This window comes from Bufo bufo, chromosome 9 (assembly GCF_905171765.1).
Source record: "Bufo bufo chromosome 9, aBufBuf1.1, whole genome shotgun sequence".
Classification (NCBI taxonomy): Eukaryota; Metazoa; Chordata; class Amphibia; order Anura; family Bufonidae; genus Bufo; species Bufo bufo.
The window spans coordinates 161,037,717-161,065,239 of record NC_053397.1 but is presented as its reverse complement, the minus strand read 5'-3'; the positions used below and the strand labels follow the sequence as shown (position 1 = coordinate 161,065,239).

Below are 27,523 nucleotides of genomic sequence, written 5' to 3'. Positions count from 1 at the left end.
GGACATACCCTTACGGTCTGTCTCTGGCTTTCTCTGCGCCTCCTAGCAGTGACGTCACTGCAGCAGAGTATATGAACAGGCTGCTCTGCCTGCCTATAGGCATCAGCAATGTGGAGAACACACGCCTCACTTTCCATGGCCCCTTTAAAAGTCAGTCACGCATCTAAATGACATCACTGCTCCCATCATGTGACGGCCGCAGGCCCCGCCTCGGTATGACGTCAGTGCATGACTGTGTTTTTATGAATGAAAGGAATCTGTGAGTGAGTAATTCCAGGAAACAGTAACATTACAACTCAGCAGATCTGAGCACTCCCTCCGTCAGGCGCCGAGCAGCTCCAGGGACCTCCAGGCCCCTCGCCCCGCAGCAGTGCAGGTAAGTGGGCTCCGTGCCCCCCGTGTGCCGCCCTTCCACGCCGTCGGGTGGGCGATCAATTGTGTCCTAGTAGAGACCGTGCGGGCGGGCGCTTTGTGTTTACAGGGAGCGGGACGGCTGCGGACATCCGGGAGCCGCCACCTGTGGCTTTCCAGCTGTTGCTGGGAGTTGTAGTCCCCCAGCCTGGGGAAGGCTATTTTGGTGACTCGTGGGAGGGTGATTGCTGGTGATCTCTTGTATCAGCCAGTGGAGGCTTGGTATGTGGTGTGGACATGTCAGGAAGGCCTTGATAAGAATTCCTCTGGAGTGAGGTCTCCTGTGTTACACCCCATAACACACATTGGTTGGGCTTATGGAGGAACTCTAACACTTTCTGACAACCCACCGACAACTTTGAAATGTGACGTTAGGAAGGGGTGTGGTTACCAAATTTACCACGCTGTGCCGTATATATAGTGACCAGTCATAGTCCCTTCTCAGGTGTCCATGACAGCTCTGGTGGGTCCTCCCTGTGGCTGGTGACGACGCTGGATCTATACTGACACATGGCCCCCTGTGTACTCTAGTAGGTAGGTACACGTACCACAGGTGGGTACGGGGACGAGCGTTGTGTAACATGAGAGGAGGTAGGGTTGTGTGGCGCTTGCTGTGTTTTCCTCGCTGATTGCTCCCAGATGAAGTCATGTTGTCTTCCGGAGAGGACTGTGTGTAACATTCCTTACGTAACATTCCTGTTTTTCCTTGGGTGTTGTCTTATTGTAACATGCAGGAGGCGTGGATGTTTGGTGGCAGGGTTCTGAGCAGTCTCACATCTGCAGAGAGGTCCAGGAGGTTGTCACATTCCTATCCCCTTCCATATTTTGTTTTGTTACCGAAAATGGCCACGTTCTGAGCAGAGCGATCGGAGTATATGACCGGGAAGTCCTCTAGATCCTGTCTGGCACAGTCCGTCCATCCCGTGGTATACAGATGAAGTGGCTCTTAACCTCTTCTGTGCTGTGAACTGTCTGATGACATCACTGGTCCCCTTTTCTGCTATAATCCTAACATACGGCTTGACGGTGTCCTTAGGTTTTGTCACATTCATAGCCATTTTGTCCCCAGGTTCAGGGGGTCGGCGGGTACAAACGCTGTTGTATTTGTCTACAGGCGACAAACTCTATAGTTGTCTGGAGTGCTTTTAGCAGTGTGCCGCCAGGTCTGTCTACGAAACCCTTCACACGTTACGGGAAATTCTGCCAGAAAATCCGCAGGATTGTTGGTGCAGATTTCCTGGATGAGAATATCTCCATTCAATTCAGTGGCAAACTGATTTTACAGTACAAAACGTCGCGGAAAAATCCTGTTTGTGTAGAGCGTTTCTGGCCTAGAAGCTAATGCACCCAATGGAGCATCATCCAGCGGTACGCAGATTGCTGGAGGCCCTATTCCAGTTAGAAGTTTGGAATGAATTGCTAGAAAATCGCAACCAATCCCTGCACAATTTGACACTGGCAGCGCTGAATCGATAGTATAAAATTGTCCAAGGACGTACCCCCAACTGGTAGCACAGGGGACATGTCACCACTGCAGCCAGTCGTGGGCTGCAGCGGTCATGTGACCTGCGTCTAAGATGTTGACGTGGTGGGGTAGACCCCGCATCTGCAGGGATCAAGTAAGTATGGTTGCCAGACTGAGGGCATCATCTGAAGAAACTGTCACCAAGGGTGAACAAACCCCTTTAAAGCCATAGGCACTTTTATATTATGGCTCTATTTTGTACAGAGACATAATAGGACACACAGAACTGCTTGCTGTACCTCTATATATCTTTGATTTTATACTGAGGTTCTTTTCAGCCGAATTCTTTGTGGGTCCAAAAAAATTTATGACACTTTTGTATGAAGCTATTCTCTCTATCTGTCAGTCGTGTCCTTGTGGTTGTCACATCATGGAGATGATGGGGTACAATTTGGCAAGAAGAAGTTTGAATTTAGGGTCAGTCTACACGTCAAAGTCTACAAAGTCACAGATCATAAAATTCAGATGGAAAAAAAGTTGATCACATGGGGAGACGTGTCACTGACTGATTATCAGGATCCCATTGTGGCATCTGTGGTTCCCCAATACGTGACCGGCCTAAAGGGAAGTGTCCTATAACTGAGGACTCCTCTATCGTATATGTATGTATTGGACGGTGAAGTAACTGGATGTACAAATGGTGTTCCTTCATTACATATATATACATCGGGTCATGTTTGAGATTCTGCTCATTCAGGAAGAGCCCCCTTATTCACAAGAAGTCTTCTCCAGGCCCCTTCTCTTTCCGGTTAGGGCTCTTTCACACTTGCGTTGTCCGGATCCATCGTGTACTCCATTTGCCGGAAGTGCCCACCGGATCCGTAACACCGCAGGTGAACTGAAAGCATTTGAAGACTGATCCGTCTTCAAAATGCTTTCAGTGTTACCATGGCAGCCAGGACGCTATTAAAGTACTGGTTGACATAGTAGTAGTGGGGAGCGGGGGAGCAGTATACTTACCGTCCGTGCGGCTCCCGGGGCGCTCCAGAGTGACGTCAGAGCGCCCCATGCGATCACGTCATCCATGCGCGCGGGGCGCCCTGACGTCACTCTGAAGCGCCCCGGGAGCCGCACAGACGGTAAGTATACTGCTCCCCACTACTACTATGGCAACCAGGACTTTAGCGTCCTGGCAGCCATGGTAACCATTCAGAAAAAGCTAAACGTCGGATCCGGTAATGCGCCGAAACGACGTTTAGCTTAAGGCCGGATCCGGATTAATGCCTTTCAATGGGCATTAATTCCGGATCCGGCCTTGCGGCAAGTGTTCGGGATTTTTGGCCGGAGCAAAAAGCGCAGCATGCTGCGGTATTTTCTCCGGCCAAAAAACGTTCCGTTCCGGAACTGAAGACCTCCTGATGCATCCTGAACGGATTTCTCTCCATTCAGAATGCATTAGGATAATCCTGATCAGGATTCTTCCAGCATAGAGCCTCGACGACGGAACTCTATGCCGGAAGAAAAGAACGCAGGTGTGAAAGAGCCCTTAGTTAACACTTTCAAAGCAAATAAAAATAAAACCCAAAGCTTCCGAGATCACCATTCTGAGCCTCAGTAAAATGTTTCTATGCATCACTGGATTTGTTTTCTATGTATATTGTATGAAAGATGTGCTGCTACTCTAGTTATTCATTTCCTCATCACACATCCAATGAAACACGGGCTGATGATCAGGGTAATTATCGGGAAACTCTTGGGGTCATTTATTAAGACTAGCGTTTTACATGCCGGTCTTAATACCCCTGCACTGGCACTTGATACGCCCAAGTTATGTAGAGGCGCCGGCCTCTACATAACTTAGACGGATCCACCGCCGACCTAAATCGACGCCAGTTCCCTTTTAGATCATAAATGTAAAGCCGCCCCCTTTTTAAGACCTGGCATGAGTGGGGAAATGTCTCAAATTCAGCCACAAATTCCCTTTGCAACCGAATCTGCAACAGATATACACTAAAAATTGGCTTATATCTAATAATAAATGACCCCCTTTGTACCTAGGAATGCTTGTTCCTGACCATTTCCCTGGGTAAGGGCTCATGCCCACGAATGTTGTTTGGTTCCGTATCCGAGTCGCATTTTTTTTGCAGCTCGGAAGCAAACTCATTCACTTCAATGGGGCCACAAAAGATCCGGACAGCACTCCGTGTGTGTCCGCATCCGTTGCTCCGGTCCGGAGACATGTCCTATTCTTGTCTGTTTTGCGGACAAGAATAGGCATTTTAATTATGGGCGACCCATTCCGCAAATTGCAGATTGAACACAGCGGCATCTGAGTTTTGCAGATCCGCAATTTGCGGACCACAAAACGTGGTGTGGTTGTGTAAATGAACCCTAAAGGTGCCACTGATCACCTGATGAATGAGCAAACGTGATCGCATCTTTCCTGTGGCGCCTAGAAATAAAATTTCTGGGCAGCAGATTGGGCTGTGTAAGGCCTCATTTACACGTCGGTGAATTACAGATGTGTATTGTCTATGTTCTCCACGGACATGTATCCATTGATTTTAATGCATTATTCACACGACCTTGTGTTTCTGACTGACTGCAGGTCAGGAGAGACATTCACTATTTTGGGCGACGCAGACCAAACATGCCCATTGCCGTTTACGTGTCCAAGAAAACCACTGCCAGAACACAGGTGGCAGTGGTTTCCACGGACCATTGGTAGGAGTTGCTCTTGAAATCTCTTTGCAGCCCAGCAGTGTGCATGGAATATGAATGACGCATGGAGAGCAAAAAACGGACACCCGGAACAACAGAGCCTTCACGAATTAAACGCTGACAGTCTTGTCACGGACGTGAATGAGACCTGAACAGGGATGTGCTGTCCAGTAACAAGAAATCTATCTGTAGGGGGACGAGCGATTGCAGCAGAAACTGTTCTCCGTCATACAGGGGGGATGGTTACTGCATGTAAATGAAGGGAATTATTGGGAATGAATGGCTCAGTCCTGATAATTGCTTGTCAGTCGGACATTATAAAAATGTTATATGGTTCAGTCTTATAAATACAATGGAAATTTGCAGTGAAAACCAAGGGGGAGATTTATCAAACTGGTGTAAAGTAGAACTGGCTTAGGCTACTTTCACACCTGCGTTCAGGTGTCCGCTCGTGAGCTCCGTTTGAAGGGGGTCACGAGCGGTCCTGAACGCAGCCGTCCGGCCCTAATGCATTCTCAGTGGAGGCGGATCCGCTGAGAATGCATCCGCCTGCCAGCGTTCAGCCTCCGCTCCGCTCAGCAAGCGGACACCTGAACGCTGCTTGCAGCATTCGGCTGTCCGCCTGGCCGTGCGGAGGCGAGCGGATCCGTCCAGACTTACAATGTAAGTCAATGGGGACGGATCCGTTTGAAGATGACACCATATGGCTCAATCTTCAAACGGATCCGCCCCCATTGACTTTCAATGTAAAGTCTGGACGGATCCGCTCAGGCTACTTTCACACTTGGAAATTTTTCTAAGTTATAATGCAGACGGATCCGTTCTGAACGGATACAAACGTCTGCATTATAGGAGCGGATCCGTCTGATGAAACATCAGACGGACCCGCTCTGAACGCTAGTGTGAAAGTAGCCTAAGTTGCCCATAGCAGCCAATCGGATTCCACCTTTCATTTTTCACAGCTCCTTTGGAAAATGAAAGGTGGAACCTGATTGGTTGCTATGGGCAACTAAGCCAGTTCTACTTTACACCAGTTTGATAAATCTCCTCCCAAGTGCTTTGAGAAATCAGTGTTTTAGCCATATAACAGCAGAACATTCGTCATTTTAAAGCTGCAGAAATCTTTATTAGAAACCCAGTAATGGGCCGTGATTAGAAGGTAGATGTGCAGAGGTGGATTGCGTGTGGATTGCTTCTCCATTGTCACTGGGCTCATAAAATCATGCACTTAGAATTATAATTCAATTAGTAAGTATAATTTCCTTTAGCTGGAGCCAAACTATATATGTATGAGTGACGGAGATGTTATTTCCACCTAATGTACATATTAAAGGGGTTTTCTGAGAGGTTTTCCCCATGACCTATCCTAGGGACCCACGCCGATCAGCTGTTTGAGAAGGCAGCGGTGCTCACAGCAGTGCTGCGGCCTTCTCTCAGCTTTGTCTCGGCCAGTGACTGAGCGCGATACCAAGCACAGCCGCCATTTATTGTATGGCGCTGAGAGAAGGCAGCGGCGCTACTGAGTGCAGGTGCCTTCTCAAACAGCTGATCTGCGGGGGCTCCAGGTGTCAGACCCCCACCGATCAGATACTGATCAGAAAACCCATTTAGGCTACTTTCACACTAGCGTCGGGGCTCCGCTTGTGAGCTCCGTTTGAAGGCTCTTGCAAGCGGCCTCGAACGCATCCGTACTGCCCCAATGCATTCTCAGTGGACGCGGATCCGCTCAGAATGCATCAGTCTGGCAGCGTTCAGCCTCCGCCCCGCTCAGCAGGCGGACACCTGAACGCAGCTTGCAGCGTTCGGGTGTCCGCCTGGCCGTGCGGAGGCAAACGGATCCGTCCAGACTTGCTATAAGTCAATTGGGACGGATCCGTTTGAAGTTGACACAATATGGCTCAATCTTCAAAAGGATCCGTCCCCATTGACTTTCAATGTAAAGTCTGGACGGAGCCGTCTGAACAACTTTCAGACTTAGAATTTTTTCTAAACTATAATGCAGACGGATCCGTTCTGAACGGATCCAAACGTCCGCATTATAGGAGCGGATCCGTCTGTGCATACACCAGACGGACCCGCTCTGAACGCTAGTCTGAAAGTAGCCTTAAACGGTTCCATCTGTAAAACCCTCTCTGCATATTTACTTGCGTGAGCCTCCTCCACGGCTCCCCCAGAAAGTTTTGTCACTTTCCAAAACTCCAGATTGTCAGGTTTTCCTGCATTCTTCCATCTTCACACCATTGTAATGGTGGCCACATTGGTTGTCACTTAGCTTTCCCAGGAATAACCAAACAGAATATGAGAAGATTTCACTCTTCTTTTCTATTACAAATAGCTGGCTGTGAAAACTGACCCGACAAAGTGTAAAACATAGTAAGGGATCATGCACATGAACGTATTTTTGGTCCACATCCAATCCGCATTTTTAGCGGGTCGGATGCGGACCCATTCACTTCAGTGGGGCTGCAAAAGATGCGGGCAGCACATGTTGTCTGCATCCATATGTCCGTTCCACAGCCCTGCAAAAAAATAGAACATGTCCTATTCTTGTCCGTTTTACGGACAAGATTGGGACAGTTCTATAGAGGACGTTCTGTTGTGCAAAATGCAGAACACACATGGCCGGTATCCGTGTTTTCAAAAACCGCAACGGACGCGTGCATGAGCCCTAAGGCTGAAGAAAGACACAAGTCCATCTGTAGTGTTGATCCAGGAGAAGGCAAAAAACCCTCATTTTTTCATTTTAGAAAAAAAAAAAATCTTGGCTCCATTTAGAATAACTCCCTGGATCAACGACCCCTCTCTAGTAGCCATAGCCTGTAATATTATTACACTCCAGAAATACATCCAGGCCCCTCTTGAATTCCTTTATTGTACTCCCCATCACCACCTCCTCAGGCAGACAGTTCCATAGTCTCACTGCTCTTACCGTAGAGAATTCTCTTCTATGTTTGTGTACAAACCTTCTTTCCTCCAGACGTAGAGGATGTCCCCTCGTCACAGTCACGAGGATAAATAGATGATGGGAGAGATCTCTGTACTGACCCCTGATATATTTATACATAGTAATTAGATTCCCCCTGTCTTTTGTCTAACTCTAAATAACAACACATACATTTGACAATCTTCCTGGATGTTGTAATTCGCCAAATCCATATATTACTTGGTCGGCCGCCTTTGAAGCCACTCAAGTTCTGCTATTGTCTGTATTGCTCGCAGTACTCCATGTGTGGTCTGACCAGTGATTTGTAAAGTGGCAGAACATCTATGCCCCTTTTGAGGCACCCCACCATCTTGCCTTGACAGCAGCTGCCTGACACTGACTGCAAAGTTTTACCCAGTGTTTTCCTATTTAGTAAGTACTTGACTTGCATTATTCCTTCCCATGTGCATAACCTTACATTTAGGCCGAATGCACACGGCCATGTTCCGCGGCCGAGAGCGGTCCGTGGTAACACGGCCTGGATTCCTGTTCAGAGCAGGAGCGCACGGCGTCATTGGTTGCTATGACGCCGTGCGCTTCATGTCGCCGCTGCACTACAGTAATACACTATACGAGTGTATTACCGTAGTGCAGCGGCGGCATGAAGCGCACGGCGTCATAGCAACCAATGACGCCGTGCGCTCCTGCTCTGAACAGGAATCCAGCGCGGCATACCACGGACCGCTCTCGGCCGCGGAACACGGCCATGTGCATTCGGCCTTATCAGTATTAAACCTCATCTGCCACTTCTCTGCCCAAGCCTCCAATCTATCCAGATCCATCTGCAGCAGTATACTGTCCTCTTCAGTGTAAATTACTTTACACAGTATAGGCTACTTTCACACTGGCGTTTTGATTTCCGTTTCTGAGATCCGTCATGGGCTCTCACAAGCGGTCCAAAGCGGATCAGTTTTGCCGTAATGCATTCTGAATGGATAAGGATCCGCTCAGAATGCATCAGTTTGCCTCCATTCCGCTCTGGAGGCGGACACCAAAACGTTTTGCCTGACGATGCGGAGGCAAACGGATCCGTTCTGGCACACAATGTAAGTCAATGGGGACAGATCTGTTTTCACTGACACAATATGGCACAATAGAAAACGGATCCGTCTTCCATTAACATGTTACAGATAATACAAACGGATCCGTTCTGAACTGATGCATGCGGTTGTATTATCTGAACGGAAGCGTTTGTGCAGATCCATGACGGATCTGCACCAAACGAGAGTGTGAAAGTAGCCTAAGGCTATTTTCACACTAGCGGCAGGACGGATCCGACAGGCTGTTCACCCTGTCTGATCAGTCCTGCTGCTGTTTCGCCGGACCGCCGCTCCGTCCCCATTGACTATAATCGGGACGGGGGCGGAATTACGGCGCAGCACGGCAAAAGGCCGCCTGACTAAAAGTACTGCATGTCCGACGTTTTAGTCCGGCGGCCTCTCACCGCGAACTGCCGTGCTGCGGCGGCCCAGCTGCACAGTGAAATAGCGGCAGGACGGATCCGACAGGGTGAACAGCCTGTCGGATCCGTCCTGCCACTAGTGTGAAAGTACCCTAAGTGTTGTCTGCAAAAATTAATATTTTTCTGTGCAAGCCTTCTACAAGATAAAATTAAATAATTCCTCCAATACTGACCCCTGTGGTACCCCACTAGTGACACTGACCTCCTCCAATACTGACCCCTGTGGTAACGCACTTGTAAGGTAACGGCCAAAGGGTGAGAAAGGCGCTCATAGGGTAAGTAAATCGAGGTGGATGGGATAGACTCACCTGTTATGGTTGCACCGAAGTTAAGTGCAACCGTATTGCAGGTGAGCTGTGAAGTATAAAAGGTGCAGGTCGGTGCTGCCAGATGCGTCAAGAAGCCCCTTGGGACGAAGGCCAAGTCGCCACTCGGGTATATATTGGAAAACGTATCTTAGCTTGTCACTGTGGAGTGATCAAGCTGGTAGACGATCATAAGGTGCATTACCACGACCCGGGACAGGATGCAATAAAGTTTATTTTGAGACAACGCGTTTCGGGGTCTCGACGGCCCCTTTATCAAGTCTGTGTCACCCTAGTTTTTTGTGCAGCTGGGTGTGTACTGCCTGGTTTCTTCTAAAAAATGCGCATGTCCGTACCTTTATTTTGTTCTTGTGCGGCCCTTTCTACACGCGCCGCACATAGGACTGTAGCGGTGAACCGCTACACTCACTCAAAGTGTAACAAGGTTAAAGAGGACCTTTCACTGATTATTACACTATGAACTAACTATACATACATGGAGAGCGGCGCCCGGGGATCTCACTGCACTTACTATTATCCCCGGGCGCCGCTCCGTTCTCCTGCTATGCCCTCCGGTATCTCCGCTCACTAAGTTATGGTAGGCGGAGTCTGCCATTGTTCTTCTGTAGCGCTGGCCAATCGCATTGCAGAGCTCACAGTCTGGGAGAAAATAACCTGCGCTAGAGTAGAACAAGGGCAGACTCCGCCTACCATAACTTAGTGACTGGAATCTCCGCCTACTATAACTTAGTGAGCGGAGATACCGGAGGGCATAACGGGAGAACGGTGCGGCGCCCGGGGATAATAGTAAGTGCAGTGAGATCCCCGGGCGCCGCTCTACATGTCTGTATACTTAGTTCATAGTGTAATAATCGGTGAAAGGTCCTCTTTAACAAAATTAAGGTACGGACATGCGCCTTTTTTAGAGGAAACCAGGCAGTACACACCCAGCTGCACAAAAAACTAGGGTGACACAGACTTGATAAAGGGGCTGTCGAGACCCCGAAACGCGTTGTCTCAAAATAAACTTTATTGCATCCTGTACCGGGTCGTGGTAACGCACTTGTGACAGTGACCCAATCTAAGTACATGCTGTTAATAACCACCCTCTGTTTTTGATCACTGAGCCAGTAGAGTTCTTCTTTATATTGTTATGAACACTGATCTTATATTGATGGCTACTTGCTTTTTTCATGAACTGTAAAATATAGATTTTACTTCCGCATACTCTGTAGTTTTCATTTCTCCCTCTGGTCTAGTAACTTCCTTTCTAGAAGAAGAATTTATAACCGTTCTGTTTGCAAGTTAATGTTTAATCGCAGAAAGGTGACCGACCATCTGATGTGAGAGGAGGCAGGAAATACAAACCACTGCGCAGGTACAGGATGAGCTAGCAAATATTAGAAGGGAGCCACAACTGCAGCTTTAGGGGTTTTACGCCCATTCCAGAACTCCTTATGGGGAGAAATACATTTGTTATTGCTTGTTTCATGAATCTTTTGAAAGAAAATCCCTCAAATGTAAATGTATAAAAATAAAAAAAAATTGAAATAAATGACCCTTTTTCATAGCCATAGTACTAGATCAAACCCCAAAAAGGATCCATCTCTAGTATACGGCAATAGGTAATCAATTTTATGACCATGATTGGAATTTATAAAGAACGTTATGTCTTTTTTTTTTTTTTTGATGATTTTGTTTTTACACCAATGGCATCTGCTCTTGTCCCTATAATTGCCCTATGTAAAGGTGCCATTGATTACCCAATGAACTGATGACATTGTTTATGTGGCACATAACATCATCATTTGCTGGCAGCACATAGTCTTGTGTCATCTGGGATCTGGAGGGCAAACAGTGGATCTGTTTGGGGATGAACAATCCCAGTAGCGATCACTCATCCCCAGACACAGAAGATATAATTGCTGCATGCAAATAGAGGCAATATTTAATTTCTTTTAAACTGAATGACAGATCTGTAAAGTACATTGTAACTATCCTAGAAAATAAAATATATTTGGGGTGGAGGGTTGAGGTGAAAGTCTGAAACTTGTCTAGAGGGACGGGGACCAGACACTGTGTATGTAAGTGTTCTCCTGGTCCTGGGTGATACTGGCCACCACCAGCATGGTTATGTTTATTACTTTCCCTCTACAATGTGTCTATGTCGCAGTGTCAGTATACCTATAGTTCTCCGGTGACAGCCGCTACACAGTGGATGGAGCTGAGCTTCCCAACCGCCATTCATTTCATATTGCTGACCTAGAGGTCATCAATATCTATAGCCCGGAAAGCCCCTTTAATCGCCTAACTCTATGGTCTGCAGCAGTTCTGTTCCTCTGTAGAAGTCTCCTTTATTACATAACATGCAATGGGGAAGCTGAAGTCCTGCAGGTGACAGTTTGAGGAAGTAAGATTGCATAAATCCTCTTCAGTAGTTAGGAGCTGATCTTATTACAAATGATAACTCGGGGCTTTGAGTCCTGATAATAGAGAATTCGTGAAACCTCCTGGTCCCTATCTGCTTATCCCCTGTCCCCCTGTGGATTCGGGATAAGCCCTTTAGGCTGGGTTAACATCTGCGTTGCGAACTCCAGCACTGTAATCCGGTCACTGTATACAGCATTTTTTGTCCGGCCAAAACCCGGCATCTATGCCTGAAAGCAGCCGGATCCCATTGCCGGATTTCACAGCGCAGATGTAAGACTAGCGATTGTACAGTAAACCTACTTGGGATTTGTTATCTTTCCTAATAGATTCTTATCAGTTGACTTAATGCATTAATGTAAGGGCGTTATTACACTGCACGATATCGGGCCAATTAGCAGGAGTGCAAACTATCATTCCCAAAAGTATGCTCGTATAATCGCACTAACGCCTGTACGAGGGTCATAGACGCCTGTTCAGGCCATCTTACTCTTTAAAAATGTCTGAGTGGTTTCACATCACGTTTTTCCCATCCTATTAACGTATACAACAAACGTATACATTAAACGGATGCCTCAGACAGTGGCATCCGTTCATGATAGAGTTAGTATATTTTTTTTTAGCAGACTGTGCAGGATACAATGTGGTGTGCTGCGTTTTCGGATCCTTTCTTTTTCTAATGTATACGTCAAATGGAGGCCTAAAACGTGGTGTGAACCCACCCTGAGGTGTACCAATACGCCTTAGACTTTTCCTGCCATTCATCAGCGCAGGTGGCACAGGCAGCACAGCGGTGGGCCTGAAATAACAAAGCTCCGTACAGCAAGGAGCTCTGTTATTGGTCTGTTTGGGCAGGCTGCCTGAGCTTTTGGCGCACCGCTCTGAATCTTTGGAGGGAGGCTCATGCAGCGGCATGCGATCTTCTTGGGGTGGCGCCTGCCGGGGTAAGCAGCCTTGGTGTTCAGTGGGCATTAGTTTTTGAACCTTTTTGATATGCCATAGGGCTATATCAAAAGTGTTGATCGGCGGGGTCCCACCTCTGAGACCCCCAGTGATCTCAAGAATGAGGAGTCAGAAGCTCTGCTGAGCGCGGTAGTGAAGGCGGCCTCAATAGAAGGTCTATGGGACCATCCTCAGTATTGCGCTCAGCAGTGAGGAGAAGCAGCACTTGGCTGAGCACTTCTGACTTCTCATTCTAGAGATCAGCGGCGGTCTCAGAGCTGGGAACCTGCCGATCAACACTTTTGATGGGTCCCTATGACATATCAAAAGGTAAAAAAAAAGTGTAGCTTTTAAATGTTGACAGGAGGCCTGCCTCGGGTTCCTAAGCCCCTGGGGGGGTCGTTAGTGAATGCACAGCAGGCTATTACAGCCAAATGATAACGTACAGGGAAGATACACTATACTGGACTGTACTTTGTCACTTGTCTATAATACCTTGCTGTGCATTCACTCCAGACCCCTCCCCGGGAGTTATTAACCCTATGCTGGAGGGAAGGAAGTAATGGTGTTTACATGGGACTGTATGCTAGAGAAGCTGACGGGAGGGGACAGGAGGTGTAGTAAGGTCAGTGCAAACAAACGCCAATAGATGTGTTATCCTTCAGCGCTCGCAATGCCTGAAATATCACCCAAAAAAATGATATGGACAGATGTCTTATGTGAAGTTGTGTGCCAGAGGCCATCATTGTGAAAACCTATGTTGTAATGGATAATTGTTTGTTACCTGACCTGCAGTGACTTCAGTGCTTTGTACGTCACGTCCGATTACGAGAGTAGCCAGTAAGTGTCTGTTTTACATGGCCTGATGAGGCCATAATGAGCGGTCAATCAGTCCTTTACACAGGCCACTGCAAACCGCATGGGGGATTATTCGTTCGTACAATTGTTCACCCCCCTTACACTTTGCATGTTCTCAGCAGCACATCCATTGTTTCCACAGGGGGATGTTCTGCAGACTATGATTTTTTTTTTTTTTTATGGCTGGATAAAAGATTCGTTTAACCATTTGCTTGTTTATCGGATGACCGGTGGGGTAATGTGTTGGGATGATGATCAGCCAAACGAATGTTCCTATGATTGTTCAATCCTGATAATCACCCATGTAAAAGGTCCTTAACAGAGAAAAACTTACCTTGAAAATGTTTACATGGGGTTGGGGAGTATGGTGGCCCAGCAATTAGGATTATTGTCACGGAACTCTGGAGTCCTAGTCCAAAATGTAATATGACCAACCAATATGGCTGCACTTTTTCTTGTCAAATGGGCACTGCAACACATGACGAAATGTCAATGGCTGTGTAAGGCCGAGTTCACACGAACGTGTGTGACCCGTGCCTGTGCTGCGGCCCGCAAATAGTGGGCCGCAATGCACGATCGCCGGCCGTAGGTCAGCCGCATCGGATCGTGGACCCATTCACTTTAATGGGTCCGCGATCCGGCCGTTCCGCTAAAAGATAGGACTTGTTCTATCTTTTAGCGGAACGGAAGTACGGGACGTAACCCCACAGAGGCACTCCGTAGTGCTTCCGAGGGGTCCCGTCCCGTGCGGCCGTTCCGCGGTTCCGGATTTGTGGAACCATTGAAGTGAATGGGTCCGCATCCGTGATGCGGAATTCACACGGAACACAGATCACACACGTTCGTGTGAACTTAGCCTAAGTAATTGTGACCCGGTGAAAGCTGGCTACTGCTCTAACTTCTGATTTACTAATATTATATGGCTTCGGATATAAATTGATTTTTAAAGTTATTCTTTCCATTATTTGCAAGAATAGTTGTGCTATATATTTAGGATTTGCTTTAAAATGTTCTGGATTTTACTTACCTAGCGTTTAAATTCTTCAATTTTCCAGACAAGTTGTGAACCCTGGTGACAATGTCGTCTGATGGACTGTCATCCAAGGCATTGAAGGTACTGCATTTAATGTGTCATCAGAAAATAACCTATTGTTTAAATAACGTTTTTTTATGTTAAACATATTTTAAGGAAATTTTTGGTGATGTTATTTTGTAATTTTCCATGTCACTATATTTAAAAAGAAAATCCTAAACGCCTGCAGTTTTTGCACTGTTCACTAAACCTGATAATAAGCACAACTTCTTGGTCTGTACAGATCACTTTTCAGCAGTCATCTCATTATTATCACAAGCTTGATTAAAATGACACATTTTACCCATTACACAGATCAGCAACCTCTGGCACTCCAGCTGTTCTGAAACTACATATCCCAGAGCGCTCCTTTCACTTCCATGAGAGTTACAAGAACAGCCGATTAAGGCTACTTTCACACTCGTGTTTTGGCTTTCCGTTTGTTAGATCCGTTCAGGGCTCTCACAAGCGGTCCAAAACGGATCAGTTTTGCCCTAATTCATTCTGAATGGAAAAGGATCCGCTCAGAATGCATCAGTTTGCCTCCGTTCCGTCTCCATTCCACTTTGAACTGTCCGTCTGACGAAACTGAGCCAAACGGATCTGTTCTGACACACAATGTAAGTCAATGGGGACAGATCCGTTTTCTATGACACAATCTGACACAATAGAAAACTGATCCGTCCTCCATTGACTTAGTCTTGGCTATGTTAAAGATAATACAAACAGATCCGTTCTGAACGGATGCAGACGGTTGTATTATCTGAACGGATCCGTCTGTACAGATCCATAACGGATCCGCACCAAACGCGAGTGTGAAAGTAGCCTAAGTGTGACTGCGGTGAGTTGTAGTTTCACAGCAGCTGGAGTGCCAAAACTTGCTGATCCCTGACCTTTATTATATAGATAACACAGGATCCACCATCACAGCTGATCTACTCCCTCCTGAGCATGCCTAGAACTCTCCCCATAGAAGTCAATAAGATCCCCTTCAGTCCATTCTGTCTATGGCCCATGTGGCTGCCGTAAAGCATATCTCTAAATGCTGTTAAGAACAGCTCAGCCAAGATGGCCACCCCATCACCATCTTCAGGAAAAAGAAATGAAAAAAGATCTGCAATCAAACTAAAATCTAATTGGATAAAGAGATGTGTGTTAGCAGAAACCTTTTTTAGGTAACACATTCCCTTTCATTTCGTTCTTTCAATCCTTTCCCTTCCTCCAGATCCGCTCACATCCCTGATTGAACTTGATGGGCATATGCCATTTTCTGCAGCATTTACATAGCTCTAGTAAGAGCACTCGCACAGCAAGCGTGGAAAGTGAGACGGTACGGGAACCAGCAGAGGGAAGGAAGCAGACCTAGAATAGGCAGGGGGACAGTTAATGGAAGGGAAAAAAGGAATTCTTCCATCTTATTTACTGCATTTACCATATGGTTTAAAGTTATAGTATTATTTTTTTTTACTTCTATACCTTTATCATTTCTTTACTTAATTTTTTAGCCCCACTACTTCTGATCCCTGTAGTAATACATTGCAGTGTATCATTGCCTAATAGACAAATTAACCCCCAGCCGTCATGACAAAGTAACGTAGTTTCTAAGGCTGAAAAAAGACATTTGTCTATCCAGTCCTAAAGTGAATAATCTTAATTTTGATAATGTTTCAGGGTACTGTAGTTGCCCCATTTCAGTTATTACTTTAGTTGCCCTCCTCTGGACCCTCTCCAGCTCTGCTATGTCTGCCTTGTTCACAGGAGCCCAGAACTGTACACAGTAATCCATGTGTGGTCTGACTAGCGATTTGTAAAGTGGTAGGACTATGTTCTTATCACGGGCATCTATGCCCCTTTTGATGCAACCCATTATCTTATTGGCCTTGGCAGCAGCTGCCTGACACTGGTTTCTACAGCTTAGTTTGCTGTTGACTAAAATGTATTTTCCATGTCAGTGTTACCCAGTGTTTTACCATTCAGTATGTACTAGTGACTTGCATTATTCCTTCCCATGTGCATAACCTTAGGGTACAGGGTTAGGGTACATCCCACCTGAGATGGTCAATGGCTGTATGATTTAACCGCAAAAATGTGTGGTCTGGCTGCCAGGCCCGCCATGCGATCATACACTTAGCTTTGCCTCCTGGTCGTTGCAGCAGGGGGTCAGCTATAAGTTTTAGCTGAGAAGCTATGTCCATGTCATCTACGCAACATTTGTCAGGGTGTGCAAAGGGAGCCAGAACCTCAACATCATGGTTGAAGAGCATAAAACTCGAATACAGTAGAAGTCCCTCTGATTTTCTCATCGCTCTAGTTGTCCGTTTATTTCCTGAAACAATTTTCCAATAACTAACAGTTAAACAGCATAGACTAGCTTACATGGACTTGTCCACTGTAAAAAGTGATTGTATATTGCTAGGATACATAGTCCTGATTGGTAGGAGTCTCACTGGCATGAACCTCAGAATGAAGCCAACCCATAATAGATTTTTTCCTCAAAGAGATGCTCTCAGACACATAGTGCAGGGATGCTCAACCTGCGGCCCTCCAGCTGTTGTAAAACTACAACTCCCACCATGCCCTTCTGTAGGCTGTCCGGAAATGATGGGAGTTGTAGTTTTGCAACAGCTGGAGAGCCGCAGGTTGAGCATGCCTGACCTAGTGTGTAGGAAACTCCAGAACATTCACTGAGAAATGCCAAAAGGATCCAGGTCCCCTTCCTCTTGGGATTGTCTCGGGTCCCACAGGTGAGATCATAGGGGAGAAGTCATCATTTGCAGTGTTTTTGGTGTCCGTTTTAAGTCTGAAATGGCACCCAGTAATATTAAATTTGGCACAAGTGCAATGTGGTGTGCGCCTATATCTGTAACTACACCAGGGGTTGCCTGGCGTGGAGATGAGCCCTTTTTGTGACTTTTATTATTATTTTTTAAGTCGCACGTCATAAATGAGACTTAAAGGTGTTTTAATCTGAAATCCTGACCAAAAAAGTCACAAAAAATATGTACCAAATGTTGCACGCGTGCATCACTTGCGAAATTTTTACGGCACAAAAGTGGCGTAGCAGATATGATAAATGTCCCTCATAGTGTTGCGCCATAACATTAGAGATCAGAATACCTGTCTAATAACAGGATAACTACATAGGCATTGCTGATCTGGACTAGAATACAGGATGTAACTCGGGATCGGGACAGTGGCGGAGATTTATCCAGACTTGTTCTCCCTGTGCTGGAGTAAGATGCCCCTAATTTATTGAGGCACATGTCTGCCCTGCCGTGTGCCAGAAACTGAAGTCTTCGCCAGCTAGGAGCTGTAGTGCAGATTTGAGCTATATCTTATATTACTTATGCCAGTTTCTAATGTAAACTTATGGTGCAAATATGGAGGGCTTTGGAAAGCTTTGATAAATTCCCCCTATGTGCAAAGTTACTCAAATTTTTAAAGTAGATTTCGGGGGTCATTTACTATCCAGAACTATGCCTATATAAGGCCAACCTTTCCACTGCAATCTGCAACTTTTTCCCGCTCACGCCATGACTAAAAAAAGTGGACGAGGAAAGAGACAGGCCGTAGGCCCATCTCATTCATCATTTTCTACGCCTAGGCGTAGAAAATGGTCTAAATGTAAGACCGCAAGGAGACTGTCTTACATTTATACTGGTACAAGATATGCCGAAGTTATGTAGAGTCCAGCGCCTCTTCATCCACCGGCAGCTATAGGGGTTATTAAGACTCGTCTAAAAGACCGGTCTTAATAAATGCCCCCCTTTATCTGTGTGTGTGTGTGTGTGTATATATATATGTGTGTATATATATATATACTGTACAAAGTGAATACATATACCGGTACTTCTTATATTCTATGCAGTGGGATACTGCTGCTTCAGTGTAGTGTAAGAATACCGCCAGCAGGTGAATTAAGTTACAATAAAGCTGAACATATACACCATTTATCAGCACAAAGATTTTTCTAAATTCCTTTAAAGTCCTTTTTATGCGGTGAGCTGCCATTACCCTGCACAGAACATCAGGAAGGGGTTGATTTTTGGGCATAGCCCATCTATTGTTACATTTTCACACAGCGGCAATACTAGAGCTCTTCTGTGTCTAGCGAGGCATGTGCCAGCTCAGTGCCTTATCTCATGCTATTATCTGGTTTCTTTTTACACGGGCAGGGCATGTGAATGATCATAATTATAAGGTACGCTAAGACCCGTGGGTGTGGAGTCACAGGTAACATTCCTGTCTCTTATCATGGAGTGGCCCAAGTGTTGCGAATCGACTCTTGTCAGCATAAGTGAAAGTTTACTTGTTTCATCAAGTCCTCTGTTACTCTCTGCCCATGGGGTTATAACACTTGCACTAGCCATGGTAACAACAATAGAATAATGCACAACTGGCACCCCGCCTACTATTAAAAGAGGTTGTGTGAGGTTAGGAAAGGGTGTGCCTTTGTCCCAGAAACCGAACCAGTCCTGCTCATGAGCTGTGTCTGGTATTCAAGTAAATGAGGCTGAGCTGCAATTATGTGATTCCGCTACCACGGACCATAACTTCTGGTCCGTGTTAGCGGAATCCATAACAGAATTCTTAGATCACCCGAACTTTGTACGCCGAACTTGAAACACAAGTTTGCTCAACACTATAGGTCATGAGTTAGAAAATCTTGGGAAAACCCTTTTAAGAAATTAAATAGTGATCGACTTGATATTATATTTAGTACTAGAAGAGTTTGTCTGATGTTCTGAAAACAATTCTAATACTGGTGGATGACAATATTGTACTTAAAGGGGATTTCAATGAGTATTGATTGGTCTCTCCGTTGGATTGATGAAGGTTCAGCCCCTGGGACCCCCAGCAGTGAACAGATCAAAGAGGTTTCATTGCTTGCTGGAGAGCTATGACCTTTCAACTATTCTTACCAATACAGCAGCGCATTGGTACAAGCGGTCATGCCTTTTACCGCAGCTCCACCTAGGTTTTCCAATTGTATGTAAATTCCTTAGAGGCATGCATGATTTTTATGACATAGGCGATTGTAATTGCCAAATTATCATCCTATCAGTATATTGAGCTATAAACATATGTCACTTATAATCTTTATAATTCATTATGGTTTATTGCATTACTTTTTTTTTGTACAAAATTTGGGCTTAATCCCATTTACAGCCACAGTCAGACATTTTATGCCCTGTCTTTAGGATGGATATTCCTGGAAAACTTCTTTTAATTCCCATTTTCACTGTAACTTACAGGAAATGTGTTATTCTAAAATAGCCTATTGTTTAAATCAAGTGTTTGTTAGATATATATTTTTCAAGAATTTTTTGTGTGTTTGTTTTTAAATTTTCCAAGTCGCTAGTTATATTTGAAAATAATCCTACAATCCTGCAGTTTTTGCACTGGCCATTAAGCCTAATAATATGGATTACAAATATATATATATATATATATATATATATATATATATATTAGGTAATTTACTCCCCCTCCATGCACAATGACCCTGTAAAGGGACTCTGTCACTGCCAAAATGCCCCCTGAACCGCCTGCAGTACCTCGCAGCTGAAGTCATCTGGTTTCTAATGATGTCCTTTGCTAATTGATGTGATGGGCAAGATCGCAGAAAAAAACTTTTACTCCGTCACTCACTGTATGCAAATGAAAAGCTTGACGTCAAGGGGGCATTGGCCTTGACGATGGAAGTCAAGCTTGCCGCGTCCCCTTCCTGCCCATTCATGTTTGATGTCCTTTTGTTTTGTTTTTTTTTCTTCTTCATGTATGATTCTCCAGGAGGAGCCTGTCTCGTCGCTCTTGTTTTGTGTGCCTGCGCAGTAACTTCCCAGTGCGCAAGCCAAGCCTAGGACACTACAGTGGGGATCACTGTGCAGGCGCAGAAAACAAGCTCTAGCTGCACAGGCACGAGTTCTCCTGGGTAATCGCCAGTGAAGGAAAAACTAAAAACAAAGACATCAATCAAACATGAATGGGCAGCAAGGTGGTGACTTCAAGATCCTCACTTACATACAGCAAGCGACAGAATAAAAGTTGTTTTCCTGCGATCTTGCCCATCAGAGGAATTGGCTAAGCACATGATTAGAAACCAGATGACTTTTGAAGGTGACAGGTTCCCCTTAATCACTTTTAGTAGTCAGTAATTGCAGCCCTGGTTATATTTCTCTAGACCTAGATTCATTGAATTGATATATTTTGATTCCAACATCAAAAGCGTTGGATTTTCATTGCATTATAGAATATAAAGTTATAAAATAAAATGTAAAAACTACTATTATTTTTCCCTTTTTAGGTGAAAAGAGAAATGGGGGAAAATACACCAGTGCTCTCCGACGATGAATTAATGTCCATGTCTGTTCGGGAGCTTAACCACCATTTACGTGGTTTATCCAAAGAGGAGGTAATCCGGCTAAAACAGCGGAGGAGAACCCTAAAGAATAGGGGCTATGCTGCCAGCTGCCGTGTCAAGCGTGTGTCACAGAAAGAGGAACTGGAGAAGCAGAAGAATGACCTTCAGCAGGAGGTAGATAAGTTGGCGCAGGAGAATTCCACCATAAAACTGGAACTGGACGCATTGAGGGCTAAGTACGAGGCTCTGCAAAACTTTGCTCACTCAGTGTCCAGAGGCTCCATCACTCCAGCTAAAGTGGCTGCCACCAGTGTAATCACCATTGTGAAGTCCTCTGGGAACTCTTACTCTTAACACAGGCAATAGAACATTGCTTGAGATCCCAAATCCCATCTCACATTGACAAGACCTACAAGCCACGCACCAGATAGCGGCCTCCCAAAGACTTACATATTCATCAGTATGAGACTTCCATAATTCACCAATCCGAACCTGTCCCTTCCAACAGGAAGATGTCGGTTTCACACATCTGGAAATATTTCAATTAAGGAAAGCGGTGGGGTTTGTCTTAAAGTAAACCTAACACAACCTATGTCAACTATAATTCTGATTATCTTGTGTACTGGTTGTTTAGCTGCATTGTATGGGAACATGTAACATTCCATCTCGGAGAGGATCTATAAACCCCAAAGTCATATATTATATAACATTAAGTTAATATTTAATTTATTTTCACAATATTTATTCTAATATAAAATGCTACAGATTACGCGTAAGACAGGTTTACTTTAAGAAACAATCTACATGCTTTGTTTCCATGAATGGCAAATTAACCTTTCTAGATGGGTTGTGCTGGTCCTTGTGGAGCTTGCTTCAGGATTTCTAATCCTCAAGATTTTGGTCCAACAGAACATAAAGGAGTTTGAGTGAAAAATCGTACAAAAGGTAAAGGGAATGTGAAACAAGAAAGAGAAATCAAGATGTGGAAGTCGGAGAGAGCGAGAATGTTAATTCAAGGGGAAAAGAGTGATCATGTATGTGTTAGACATTTCTAATGTGCACTGTGCACCTTGAGAGGGATTGGGACTACTGAATCAGGTCAGAAGTTCCCCCAGGAGAAGTGTCCCTTTTACAGTAGATATAGCAAACCAATTATAACCGTTTTGCTCAAATATGCCTGACAATGTAGTCAACACAACTACTGTAATACGAAATATAGTGCCAGGCAAGAATGATAGTATCTTCTACCTGCCCCTGCCCCAAGTTTTTTTTTTTTTAAGGGGTTCCAACTCCACCTCACATGACCTGTGAAGAGACACATACTTATCTGCTCCCTGCTGCATTGGCCCACGTGACTATCTATGCTGAGAATTTATAGGCAGGGATTTAAGTGCGGTGAAGTCGGGGTTCCCTGGAAATGGCAATGAGTATTGAGGGGTTCCACCATGGTAATAAGTTTGGAAATCCCTGGGGGATCATAGATGTATCTATAGATAGATATTTAATTCAGAGATGGAAAATTGCAAGTAGTCAGTGAAGCTATAAAGTCTATAGTATGCTGGTCCGGAAGATCTAAAAATCCAGACTCCTTAAAAGAGTTGGTCGAGTGAAATTAATACCCAGGCAGCAGTTGTTTATATGATAAAATAACAAAAGCGATACCTTCCACTTTTCTCCTCTGCTGCTTCCAGCGCTTTTCAGTGGTGTAGGACCGAAGCCGTCATCTTTCTGGCTACAGCAGTGATGTGCACACAAGTCACTGTGCAGCCAATCACTGGCCTCAGCTGTATAACATGTGACATCATTGCTAAGCCAGTGATTGGTTGCAGCAGTGACCTGGTGTGCACGGAACATCACCGCTGCAGCCAGGAAAGCAAACACCGGAGGGGAGGACCAGTGGTAAATACCACTTCTTCTGTTATTTCATCATATTTACTGCTGCTGCGTGAGTTTTATATAACTCTGACGACCCCTTTAAATCCTCTGAGATAAGAGCTGTGTTGAAAAGCAGCCTTGATGGCTATATATAACCCATGTGTCATCTGTATGTTCTTATCTGTGACTGCTTTCAGCAATTATGTGCATTTACAGCCCAGGAGGAGATGGAACTCTGCTTATAGGAACCCCCGAGAAGACATTCAGGGCATGACCATGAGGCGCATTATTTAGTTGGTCTGTATTCTTAATGGCCATACGGAACATTCAATACTGCTTGGTCATTTACAATACAGGCCCACTAAACAGTCTCATTAGTTTAATTAGAGTCCGCTGCGACCTGTACTGCCTCATGGTACTTGAATGCAGAATGCTGCGTCGCAACGCCATACGTGTTTGATTCACCTATGATGGACGCTGCACAGGGCAGTAAGCACAGAAATATGAAAGGAAAAAAGGTAGAACGCAACATGATGTATTCATGATGGCCTCAGCAAGCGGGACTTAATGTTTGGATAATAAATGCAGGAATAAGGGAAAGTGGCTCCTACTAATGTAAGAAGTAGGAACGGACTGTTAAACGAGTGGACAGTGAGTAGGACCAAAAATCCTATGGGACACAAAACTGCAAGCAATCTCCACCAGGAACCCAAATCCTTCTTAAGGCCTTATTCACATGCTTACAATTTTTGCTGCATTTTAAGCATTTATGGTGGCTTTTTTTTATTTGTATAACATTCAAAACATGTCTATTTTTTAAGTCCTATAGAGAAGCCTATGGGGGAAAAAAAATGGCAAAAAGTCATACCTAGAACAAGCTGCATTTTGGAGGAAAAGAAAGCCACAGATGACAAAAAATGTTTTAAAGTTTATAGTAAAATATAAAATGTAGTACTTAAAGTCACATCTGGCAGCAGCCAGAGAAAAAAAAAAGCAAAAAAAAAAAAAAAAAACGCTGCAAAATGCTGCAAAACAATGTGAAGCCTAGCCGCAATGTGTGAGGTCATGCGCGGCGTCCCGGCTAGGGACTCATGCTGATGCATACGGATACTGGTGCAAGGTACTTTAATGTCTTTCTGACATCACGCTGTAATATTACTGTAAGTTTTAAAGTGGCCAGTTTTGAGCATATGACAAGTACCCCGCTCCCGCTTGTGATGTTACTGACGGCGAGATGGGTCTGCTCCACTCTTTCGGAGAAACTCTAAAAAAAAATACCTTATTAGCTGCTTAATAAAAATCAGTTTGACAAAATATGGGACAGAGAAATTCACATTGCTGGGGAGGGGGCGAGTCACAGACCTCAATTTTCCAGGCCATTTCTCTCTGATTATCCCGGTTGCCCTTATTTGCTTTCTTATTTATGTTTGAGACGTTTTATTTTTCTGCATATTTATATATTTTTATTTTAAAGAATTTAGGGTAAAGGGTGGGAAATGCTTATTTTAAATGTTTGCTATGTCTCATAGGACGATTGATTTCTGTTAATGGTAATTGATAATGATAGCATTACTACTTGAGCGTAGAATTAGTGGGATTCGTAAATTTCAATGTAATTGACAGGCACAAGTCCAGACGCTTTATACCATTCTTTCCGTCATCAGCAGATACTCTATACCTGCTCACTGGTCACCTATTGACAGCAATATACAGAAACACTTGAGGCTACTTGCCATAGCCAGGTATGTTTATTAGAAAGCCACACTGCAAAAAGTTAAAGGGGTTGTCAGAGATTAGAAAAAAGGTCTGCTCTGTCTCAGAAACAGGACCACTCATGTCCATGGGCTGTCTCTGCAGTTCTCTTGACCAGAGAGGGGCTGCAGTGCTAGCCACGCCAGTGGCGCTGTTTCTGGAAAAAGAGCAGACATCTTTTTCTTTTTTTTTCCATTCCTTTATGACCCCTTCAAACACCCAAAGGACAGTCATAATTCAGCCATTTCCTTGACATACTACTATCAGAACACAGAACCTTAAAATCTGTGAAGCCTTAGCTCTGCATAGCTGGTCTACAGCCCTGTAATTGAAGGGGTTCTCTGCTGTCGGGCATCCTCGTTTCCATGTGTCTTCTGAAGGCAAGTCTATTAGGAAATCCCCTGTTTTTAGTAGCATCTGGAGTAATTAAAAAAATATAGAATTTGAAATTCCCTGTAGTTGTCGCCATTGGCAGTCTGTATTCTGCACTCAGAGTGGCTTTTTAATCATACCCGAAAGCAATTAAAGCCAATATGTGTGTTAAACATATAGCCCAAAAGATATGCTCCTCGATAATGGATATAGTTCATGCCAATCTGCAAATTCCAGCTGGTGTACCTATCTGCTCTATCCATTAGTCTCTTATTTTGACTAGCAGATGTGGCTTTCTTGGCAAGATGAGGGTTAATTAATTCCATTTCTGACCCTTTAGTTGATCAGTTGCTCATTTTTTAACAGTGGCCACTCGCCCATGGGTCACTTGGTGGTTACCCAGCTCCTTTATCAATCCTATTACCAGCCGAGGCGTGTGGCATATTTCAGGTGTAGTATCTGTGTGTCAGATACAAGTGCACAGTACTTATTCTGTATTACGAGTCACATGTATTGAACATTTTCATATATCTAATATATGTGTGTATATAAATATAGTGAATGCTATTTATTTTTCTGAAGCATTTTAAAGTCCCTTTATAAGTGTATTTTATATTGTTCGAATAAAGAATTTTTTTCATGTAAATGATGTATTTGCCGCTGAAGTTTATGTCTCATCTACCTGATATCATTTTAATCCATTTTATTTTACTTTACTTTGCATCTGTTCTTTTATTTTGATTAGATTTTTGATTCATTATGGGGATAAACAATCACCACTGTGATCGTTTGACACCCCCCCACACTCCATTACATACAGTTTCATTATTTATTGGTAGCACATCCATGTTTGTCCAGGGAGATGTGCTGCGAAGAAATTAGGATTTTAGGTCTTGGGTATAAGATGCAATCACACAACAAATTAGCATTTCCTTTACACAGTCTAATTCTGCAGGCGAATGTCGGGAAGGAAGCGTTTCTTTCCCAGCAATCGCTTGCATGTCAGCGGAGGAGACCCCTGCATTTACATGCAGAGATCTCCTCCACAGTATGGAGAGGAGTGATCGCTAATGCCATCGCTTGTCCCCTTACAGACTTGTTGTTTGCCAGCACAATCAAATTTTTTGTGACCGCATGAACAATGCGATTACCCGATGAACAAGCATTTCACTTTTTCGGCATCACTTTTACACCACCAGATAATTGCTAACGAGATTGAGAACTGGCCGGTGTAAAGGGCCCTTTAGGCTCTATATGGTAGGCTTGTGATGTAGCACAGACTGGATGTATCTGCCACTGACTTCCATATAAAAATAAAAAAAAGTTATGATGTGGTATGTATATATACAGTAAAAAAAAAAAATTCATACAATTGAATCATAAGGTGTGTAACCTCAGATTTCTATGTAAGTAAATATAACAGTTCTACAATTCAATGTAATTCATGTATTCAATTGCCCAGATTTTCTAATCCTGTAGATGGCATAAGCCTAGACAGGCCATCTAGACTAGTGTTGAGCGGCAGGAGCAATATTCGATTATGCGAATATTCGTGAATTCGCTATCTTTGTTTACATTTTAATTTTTTGCATTACTAAAATCGCAATGTAAAATTCGCTTAATGTGCAAAAAGGGGCACATACCCGAAGTTTGAGGCAATTGGAAAAGATGGTCGGAAGCAATTTTCGAGACGGTGAGGAAGAACTCCTGATCACTGTAAGTAATTTCACATTACACCAGTGTATTTGATTAAATTTTACATGCATGTCAGACCAATCGCTTTATATGCAGATAGAGTGTTATAAAATATTCGTGATTGCGAAAATCGCCACTTATGATCCGAATGTTTTTTTCGCGATACATATTACTTCACTTTTTATCATGTCTAAGTAGATAATTAGAGAAGTAATTTTTTGACGGGAAATGACATAGGTGTCTCCCAAAAGATATTAAGACAATGTACAAGAGGCATTATTGTGGGGGGAAAAAAAAACATTTCTCAGCTTTTATTTACATTTGAGCAAAAAATACAAGATGTTCCGCACTGTGGAAAATCTCAGAGGACGTGGTCGGAAGCCAAAAGTGACACCTGTGCTGGCCAGGAGGATAGTTAGAGAGGTGAAAAAGAATCCAAGGATCACCACCAAGGCCATCCTGGTGAATCTGGGCTCTGCTGGTGGCAATGTCTCAAGGCAGACAATCCAACGGACACTGCACACTGCAGACCAAGAGGACGTCACTTCTCCAGATAAGGCACACAAAAGCTCGCTTGGCCTTTGCAAAAGCTCATCTGGATAAAGAAGAAGACTTCTGGTCTTCTGTGTTATGGTCAGATGAAACAAAAATTGAATTGTTTGGTCACAATGATGTTTCCTTCATTTGGCGTAAACAAGGAGAAGCCTTAAACCCAAAGAACACCATCCCCACTGTCAAACATGGTGGTGGGAACCTAATGCTTTGGGGGTGTTTTTCAGCCAATAGACCAGGGAACCTAATCACAGTAAACGGAACCAT

At 44.4% G+C, this 27,523-nt stretch overlaps 1 protein-coding gene across 4 annotated transcripts; it reads left to right on the top strand.

Moving 5' to 3' along the window:
* The first annotated feature begins 242 nt into the window (after positions 1-242).
* Positions 243-25,655, top strand: MAFF (MAF bZIP transcription factor F). 4 transcript variants are annotated; one of them, XM_040406949.1, is made up of 3 exons: positions 243-376; positions 14,630-14,688; positions 20,954-25,655. In XM_040406949.1, the coding sequence occupies exons 2-3, from the start codon at positions 14,653-14,655 to the stop codon at positions 21,362-21,364; spliced, it is 447 nt and encodes a 148-aa protein (XP_040262883.1). In that variant the 5' UTR covers positions 243-376; positions 14,630-14,652; the 3' UTR covers positions 21,365-25,655. The 4 variants fall into 4 exon arrangements, with proteins under 4 accessions (XP_040262883.1, XP_040262886.1, XP_040262884.1 ...); XM_040406950.1 differs by lacking the exon at positions 243-376 and adding an exon at positions 519-945; XM_040406951.1 differs by lacking the exon at positions 243-376 and adding an exon at positions 10,649-10,725.
* The last annotated feature ends 1,868 nt before the right edge of the window (positions 25,656-27,523 follow it).